Here is an 8,621-nt window from a genome sequence, read left to right as displayed (position 1 = left end):
AGTTCTCTTAAATCGCATACATGGATATGTGAAAGGGAATTGTGGAAGCACCGAAACGCGATCGTGTTCGATGGGGCAACCCCCTCATCCACAATTGTAATTCGATCAATTGTGACCAAGGGTTACATGGAGAACAGCGGGCCTTCTGAAGGTCGATATTGATGCCTTTCTTGTGGCGCTAGGGATAGGTCTTGACGAGACAGGATATAATAGATGTTGCGCTGACAATGGATTTGGGGTGGGCTCTTTACCCCCATCCCTTCTTGTATATATAGTACGCACACTCATGCGTCTTCGAGAAAAAAAATGCCCGTAACGGTTTTGGGGTCTTGGGAAGTATTCAAAAAATGTCTTACATTTTAAGACAGAGAGTAATAATTAACAAGTGTATACCTATAGAAATTAACAAGGCAAGGTACATAGACCCCCAATTTCATTTTTTTAGGGAGTCGTAGACCCCCAAGTTACAGAGTTACATATATGCTGATGTAAATAGTGTGGATATGGACAAGCTTAGAGGAGGGAAGGCAGGAATTAGTAAACCTAAAAAGGGTTATAAAGTGAAGTCAGAAGAAACAAACACCAAGGGCCATAAGAATTGGCCACATCGTCTCCTAACTGCATATCTTCCCCCCTCTTCCCTCCCTCCCCACCACCTCCCTTTAATACCTCTCCTCCTTCTCCTCGTCCTGCCTATCCCACACTACATTCCTCTTTTCCTCTCTGGATCTCTTCCCCCAGCCTGCTAGCTAGCTCACAGAGGCACGTTGAGAGATCCTCCTGCCGTAGCATCCATGATGAGCATGATGGTAATTTGCTTCTTCTTGGCCATGGTCTTGGGAAATAGCTTCCTTTATTATTCCTCTTGCACAATCTGTGTGCATGTATGTTGCGAGTAGAATCTGCCTGCACAGCGATGATTAGCTAGAAAGGCAGATACAGGGCCGAAGATCCCTCTGATCTTTGGAGATCACCACAAATTAAAAAGGAAGAGAAAAAAAATAATCGATGGATCGCATCGTTTGTTTCCTTTTGATGATGCACCAGCGGAAGAGCCTGCCCAAGAATAAAGCTAGATAGGACGGATGCCATGGGCAGTTCTTGATTTGTTCGATATGTTTCCAGCTTTCCACACTAATTGTTCATCTTGGTTTTGCGGTTTGCCTTCTTCTCAGGCCGATTTGAGCTGCGGAGCTTCCGGTGTGACCGTGAATGACCATCAGCTGGCCGCTCCGGCTCCGGAGGACTCGGCGGCGGCGGGGAGCGAGAAGATGGGGAGGGGCCGGATCGAGATCAAGCGCATCGAGAACACCACCAACCGGCAGGTCACCTTCTGCAAGCGCCGCAACGGCCTCCTGAAGAAGGCGTACGAGCTCTCGGTGCTCTGCGACGCCGAGGTGGCCCTCATCGTCTTCTCCAGCCGCGGCCGCCTCTACGAGTACTCCAACAACAGGTACGGCCACGACCGCCAACTGTCATCTCCCCCTCAGCTCTCTCAATCAGGTTACAAGTTACATACACAAGTATGGATGGATGGATGTATGCATACATATGGCATATATTTATATAGCACCAAGAAAGGCATGCATATGCATAGCATAGCACGCACATACCTCAGATCCTACTACTACTGCCGTGTTGTTGGTTTCTTTTATTATTTCTCTTCTCAGTTTCTTGTCCAAATTGGAGCAAGTTTGCTCCTGGCTTTCTTGGGGCAAAGAGTCGGGAAGGTCAAATGGGAGCTGCATCTTTTGTTACTCCCTTCCGTTATTAACTGTCTTGTTTATTCTGGTGTTGCTGAGGGTGAGGGGGAAAGAAATTGCAGCAGTTTCTTTCTTTTGTGACTGAGGCAAGCATATTGCAGCTTGCTGTGGTGGTTCTTTGCTGCTTTCCTTTGTGCTCCTGTGAGGTGAGCTAGATGTGTAGATAGATCTAGGACAGTGCTTGCTCTGTGTGGTATGTGTGTGTACATGCCCTGAGCCTTTCTCTTTCTTGTGACTGTGCGAGTGAGGGAGAACATGGTGGTCCTCCCCTTTCCTTGCTCCATTTACCATGCATGTTTCCTTTCTCCAATCACTGCCTCTGCCTGTGTGTGTATGCTTGTGGGGAGGGGAAGGGAGGGCTGCTTTGGTGGTAGTAGCAGTAGATCTCCCACACCTCATGATCACAAAGATCACAGGGCATCCACCCTTGGGCTCCCTGCTTCTTCCTCTTTCCCTTTGGTACCTTTGCTTATGTGTGGAGAGAAGCAGATCTAGGTTTTTTTGCTCATCTTTTTTCTGTACTGGTTAGTAGTACATGGATGTGTCACTGTTAGTGTATGTGTGTTTGATGAGGTGTTGATGAGGTGATAAGGTAGAGAGCGATCAAGGAAGTGGTAAAGCACTTTTGTCTCTCTAATTTCAGTTTCTTTTGCATCATCTCCTGCTCTTTCCAAATCCCAACTAATGAGTTGCTAGGGTTAGGGCTTCGAACCATGTGGCTCTTTCTCTCCCCTCATCAGAGGGGTTGATTCCTGGCACCACCACTGTACTTTCCCAGAGGGGACAATAAAGAAATAGCAGCGAAGAAGAAATTTTGCAGGAAAGTAGAAGGGTATATATATATGTGTGGGTTTTTCATATTACTGAAAGGAGCTACACAAGAAAGACTACTCTAGATAGCTTTCCTTGTGTATGGCTCAAAATAGAAAATGCAATATCTTGCAATTTCCTAATGTTCACACATGCATCTTAATTAAATAAATTGACCAAATTAAAGCATCTTTGGCTGGTGTATACTTACGTGCTAAAATTTTATGATTATGTGTACACATATTTATTTCATATTATTTGAAAAAGGGTTTTTTACATTTGCTAAAGAACAAAGCACTGAATTTCAATTTCAATAAGCCCAATACAAGAAGGATGCCCAATGCTAATGCATGCATTCTTACTATTATTGAGCAGCAATGCAACCTTCTATTAGGAGTAGCTAACTTTGTAGCAGTACATGTAGCAAAGAGATGAAGCATGTAAGAAATTCATGTTTATGTGCAAGAAAAATGGAAAATACGAAGCATGTATGGTATGCAGTAGCTAGATCCCGTGCAGGTTTTTATTAAAATTGGAAAATAATTCTAGTCATGTTTAGAAATTCAAAAATGAATTGAATATTTCCATGAATAATGTTAATATACATAATTAAGTATGTAAAGAAAACATAACAGCCGATTCCATATACAGTAGTGGTACTGTTGTTGCTGAACATATGGTAAGAAGAGACCCTCCTACCATAGAGTGACACGTGGCCATGCCAGGCACTGTCACACTGGCTGAGAAATAAACACTGAAAAACAAAGCCTGGCCTTTTTTGGTACCAAAGAAAAACGCTTGATTTGTTCTGTTGCTGGTGTGTGTGCCTGGTGCTTGGGTGCCAGCCAATGGCACAGGCAACAGTAGCACGTACAGTACGTCTGCTGCGCTGGGCATGCGGTGCGTATTGGGAGTGAGGAAAGCTGGCGACCTGGTCAGAATGGTTAAGGACCTGGGAGGAGTGGGTAAAAGCTTGCGTTGTGTTGCCACCCCTGTTTGGCCGTTGGGTAAAACGAGCGAACCTGCTGTGTTACTGCCCAATCAATCATGTGAAATCATGTGCCCGAGCACACCTGTCACTGTGCGGATGGCCGCCCGATAGCGTCCTCGAGGATGCTAAGGTTCCATCTCTTTGGTGAGTGGAACATATGATCTGCATTTAACCAGGGCTGGCTGTCCCTTGTGAATGTGATGTGACGTTTATTTGGCTTATAACGATCTTAACTTGGGAGGTAGGGGTGAGATAACAATGTGCTTGTTGATATGGCTGTCAGTCTTGTTGTATGCAGAAATTGGTCTTTTGTTGAGTTTGCATAAAAAAAGGGGTTCAGAAATGTGGTGATAAGACATGAGCTAGCAGTCAAATCTCCAGTACCATCAGCCAAAAGATCTCTTCGAATATCTTATGGAAACTTTATGGGATATCGATGTCTGGTGTCAGTCCACTGATCACTACCTAGTTCTATTCTGTTTTAAAGCTAGTATAAATAGCTTTCCCTCGGTTTTCTATTTCTGCTGGGTTACTGCTGGAATTGTGTTTTCCTGTTAATTACTACTCGTAGCTATGGGGTGGAATTGTGCATTTCTGCCGGGTAATTAGTGGAATATTGTAGGCCTGTTCTTTACATACGATAGGCATCTGCTTGTAATGTAAGGACCATATGGTATGGACAACATTCCTATTTATAATTAAGCAAAGTGCTGAGAAGTTGACTGAACTGAAGTAGGGTCGTTGTTTGTCTGAATATTCATCATAACTTAACTATCTCTTTTCCTTATTAGCATAAATTTTGTGGTCACATTTTGTCAAGAAAATGTTTTTTTTCACAAATAAAAAATAGTACTTTTTTCTCAGAGTGTATATGTTCTTTTTTCTCAGAGTGTATATGTTCAAGAAGCTTAATTAGTCATGCACCTTCATTTTTTTTCTGAAGTCTCTAAAAATATAACAACTATACCTGTATGCACTGGAAAAATGTGTACAACAAATCAATATGTGACTTTTCTCTTTGGAAAGTCAAAACAATCTTGTACTTTCTCTGTACATAAATATAAAACGTTTTAACATACATGCAAAGTTGCAGAGGCCTGGGGACAACTACCCCCATTCGGAAATAGTGAGGAAGAGAAAACATGATTTCCTTATAGATTGGCCAGAATTATTAGAGTGAGCTGGCAAATTAAGTCATTTGCATACTGAAATGTTTCATAAAATCAGACAGGCTACTTTCTCAGCGTTTCAAATTTAGGCAATATATCTGCATCCACTTGCATCCTAAGATAAACTCTTAATAATGTAGAGCTTCTTGTTTGATGCATTGTTTATGATAATATATATAAGTACTGACTTTTTATAGCCATATTGTACTTTGTTATCAAGTTATATCTACCTTTACCAGCCCATATATGTCTTTTGTGATATCTTTAATTTTCTTTAAGGGGACCCTGGGGAACAATTGACATATAAACAAATTTTGATTTACATATGAGAATGAAATGATCACATTTCCAGTTTTGAAATTACATTCATAGACAGGAAAAAAGAACATGTTAATTTCTAATTTTAATTACTCACTAATGATTTCTGTACAACCGATAGGTATATATAGATGGATATATCATGCTGGGACATCATACAATTGGATGTGTACATCCCCAACCTACCCACCTAAAACATTACAGTAGTACACTTTCTTAACTGTGCTGTACCAGAGAGCTAGGATAATGCGTACGGACGCATGAGAGAACACACATCGATCACCTCTGAAGCTTGTAACTTCGTATGGGCGATGACAGGCAAAAGCTCGTTGGAAAGGGGAACTACTGTTGGAGCTAGACAGGGGTAGCTCTTGATTCATAGGCCGGAGAGACTTGTGATAACACAAGCTTCGGACCAATGTGCCACAGTATGAACTGTAGAGCAGAATACAGTGGCACTGTAGCACATCCTGCCTGTTGGTGTTGTGAACTGTTCATTTCGAACAATCTTGGGAAACTAGTTTGACTGCATAGCTACTTCCTTCAGGAAGAGGTTCTTCCTTGGTATACCATTTAGGCCTACTTTTGAACCTATCCCATTCATTAGTTTTTTAATAACATTCATTAGTTGTGTAAGTACATGCATTAATAGCGGAATTGCTCATTTTACATTCCGGGTGATGGTTGTATAACTTTAGATTACCATATAGCAGTATTGCTTTTAGGAAACAGGTGATGCCGTAGCTGCCTTGCGCACATGAGATTATGCTACTGCTAATTTTCTATAATTTGCTCTAGAGTGTGGATATATATATATGCGTGCTAATTCCGATCATGAACGGTTACTTGCAGTGTGAAAGCTACCATTGAGAGGTACAAAAAGGCCAACAGTGACACATCCAACTCTGGCACGGTTGCAGAAGTCAATGCCCAGGTAACATCATGTCATTCTTTCACTCTACAGCAATTGCTTGAATTGACACCAAAGATGTGATCTGTATAGTCAACATCACAAGTACTCCATGTAGTGTCTTTCAATTCATGTGCTTATCAATATTCCATGTTACTGTTCAGCAAAGGCAAACTTTGATTTCTCTGAGCAAAATCTTGTGACAAGATATCCTCAGCAGACTAGAGAGTAGTATATGGGCTATTGCACAACAACGGTTATTGCAGTGAAGCAGTCACAACTCCCAGAGGATCCTCTGTTTGGTCCAACGGATCATATGCATCATATTGTCAATTGGACTGATATCATAATTTGATGCTAGAAATGCACATGCAATGGATAAGTCTTCAACAAAGCGAAGATAATTTGTTGAATCAAAACAAAAACAAAAATACTCTGAAGTACATGCAACTCTAGCTCTCTCTGTCTGAAGTTCTGGAAGCAGGATCAATCACAAGGTTTTTTTTTAATCCACATGAAATATTGATAAACATAACTTCAGTGAAGTGAAGAAGTAACCGAACTATCATCTGATTTTATGCATTTAGCTGATTAACGCTCATTCTCTCTTTAGCTTAATTAGTTTGCAATGGCGATTCTCTGCATATATATATAGCTGCTGGCTACAGGGGCTAATTATTGCTTCATTTGAAAAACTTGCCAATAATATAATTTTAGACATGAAAAAAATCTGAGAAATCACATTCCACATGATTATCTTTTGGGAAAGGTATATGTCAGCATACAAAATAAAATAGGAAAAATGAAATGTGCTTAGCTAACCCCTGTATGCAACTGATCAGTTTCCAGTAACGATGTAAATTTGTTTTGAACTAGCTTCTTGATTTGCATACGGAGACTAGTTATTTCTATCAGTAATATAGTTGGTTACTGATGAATGCTCCCCCGTATTGCACACTTGCAGTACTACCAGCAGGAGTCCTCCAAGCTGCGCCAGCAGATCAGTAGCTTGCAAAACTCAAACAGGTGAACATCTGCCAAATCATATGTTGTGTATATAGTACGAGAATTTGCCGTAAAGTTAAATATGTGTGCTGCCAGTCTAACTTGTCTCAAATATCCAGTAGGTCGCTGGTGAGGGACTCTGTCAGCACCATGACCCTGAGGGATCTTAAGCAGCTAGAAGGCAGGCTGGAGAAAGGCATAGCCAAGATAAGAGCTAGAAAGGTATGATGCAGGCATGCAGCTACAGTGTATGAATGTATGTTGGATGTGTTTAACATCATATATACTTACTGAATGCTAATGGACTACGTACTGCTCATATATATTTTTTCCTTCGATTAGTTCCTCACCTATGAACAATGCCTTGATGCAGAATGAGCTGATGTATGCTGAAGTTGAGTATATGCAGAAGAGGGTAAGTACAACATATATAGCAGTGCATTCCTCTAATGACAGTAATTCTCTTTATGTTTTCGACAAAGGATTTTACATCCAGCAACATTTTCTATAATTGTAGGAAATGGAGCTACAGAATGATAACATTTACCTGAGGAGCAAGGTAAATCAGAAATAGCTAGCTTGTTGATCGACCTGAAGAACATACTATAATTGCCAACATATAATATTTACCATAATATTTCTGCGGTGTGAATCTGTGATTTTCTGCAGGTGTCTGAGAATGAGAGGGGTCAGCAGCCGGTGAACATGATGGCGTCAGGGTCGGCGAGCAGCGAATACGATCACATGGTCTCACCGTATGATTCCAGAAACTTCCTGCAGGCGAACATCATGCAGCAGCAGCAGCAGCATTACTCCCAACAGCTGCAGCCAACTGCCCTTCAGCTCGGGTAAGCAGCTTTCCCAATTATTTCTCTAATTGCATCTATGCTCATGTATAATTTCAGTGTGAAGATAATCTACTGTCTTTTTCGTACTCAATTATGCATAGTGTTAATTCGCTCTTGCTACCTTTTTTCCTCTGCAGCCAGCAGTACTTCAACTAGTTTTGCCCCGGACACTGCAGTACACACACGCTAGGTATACATCGTTCTTCTTCTCTCTACATATGGAGAGAAATGCATTTATGTATTTTGGTTACGTGATGTTAATTTTCCTAATTAAGCGGGTACCTCAATTAAGCATGCGTACGTGTTTCTACCTCGCAGATGAAATCTGAAGATGTCCGTGGGTGCATGCAGCTGTCACCGTGCAGGTGTGCCTGGAATGTCGTTGCTCGATCTACGAATAACAGTAGTAACCAGAATTTGTGGATCAGGTGCATGTGGTACTTGTAATGTATATCTATATTTGTTCATCGGCAACTAGGTGCTGGTTAGTCGATCGACCACCACATAAGTGGTCGAGTTCGGCGCGCGCCATCGTGTTGCATATCTTCCCCTGTATTAAATTAATAATTACCGGCGTTTTGAATTTGTGTACCAAAACTGAATGGAACAAGGTGTTAACCAAGGGGCGTGGCTAACTGGAAATGTATGCACACTACAAGGAGTGTTTTGATCTCACATGTAGGAGTTGGACCCTGATAAGTGGCACACATGTGACACGAACACATGGCAACCCCGAATATTTTTATGGCAAGTTAGTGATGCGAGGATGGCAACTTCTTTTTGGATGGTAAGTTTCAATTTTCTTTT

General features: G+C 41.5%; 1 protein-coding gene across 3 annotated transcripts; it reads left to right on the top strand.

The window, feature by feature from the left end:
* Positions 1 to 619: 619 nt before the first annotated feature.
* LOC119267471 (MADS-box transcription factor 3-like) lies at positions 620 to 8,464 on the top strand. Of its 3 annotated transcripts, none has more exons than XM_037548854.1 (10): positions 623 to 809; positions 1,176 to 1,453; positions 5,904 to 5,985; positions 6,926 to 6,987; positions 7,089 to 7,188; positions 7,340 to 7,381; positions 7,484 to 7,525; positions 7,636 to 7,814; positions 7,952 to 8,004; positions 8,133 to 8,464. In XM_037548854.1, exons 1-9 carry the CDS (start codon positions 795 to 797, stop codon positions 7,968 to 7,970), a joined length of 819 nt encoding a protein of 272 aa, XP_037404751.1. In that variant the 5' UTR covers positions 623 to 794; the 3' UTR covers positions 7,971 to 8,004; positions 8,133 to 8,464. The 3 variants fall into 3 exon arrangements, with proteins under 3 accessions (XP_037404752.1, XP_037404751.1, XP_037404750.1); XM_037548853.1 differs by having other exon boundaries at positions 7,086 to 7,188; XM_037548855.1 differs by lacking the exons at positions 7,952 to 8,004; positions 8,133 to 8,464 and having other exon boundaries at positions 620 to 809; positions 7,086 to 7,188; positions 7,636 to 7,818.
* Positions 8,465 to 8,621: the final 157 nt, after the last annotated feature.

This window comes from Triticum dicoccoides, chromosome 3A (genome assembly GCF_002162155.2).
Source record: "Triticum dicoccoides isolate Atlit2015 ecotype Zavitan chromosome 3A, WEW_v2.0, whole genome shotgun sequence".
NCBI lineage: Eukaryota > Viridiplantae > Streptophyta > Magnoliopsida > Poales > Poaceae > Triticum > Triticum dicoccoides.
This window is presented reverse-complemented; position numbering and strand designations above follow the sequence as displayed.

What these genes read in the sequence shown, in the direction of transcription:
- LOC119267471 (XM_037548853.1), top strand. An exon ending in CCAAGATAAGAGCTAGAAAG is followed by an intron (nt 7,189 to 7,339) that starts GTATGATGCAGG and finishes GCCTTGATGCAG; the next exon opens with AATGAGCTGATGTATGCTGA. An exon ending in ACATTTACCTGAGGAGCAAG is followed by an intron (nt 7,526 to 7,635) that starts GTAAATCAGAAA and finishes GATTTTCTGCAG; the next exon opens with GTGTCTGAGAATGAGAGGGG.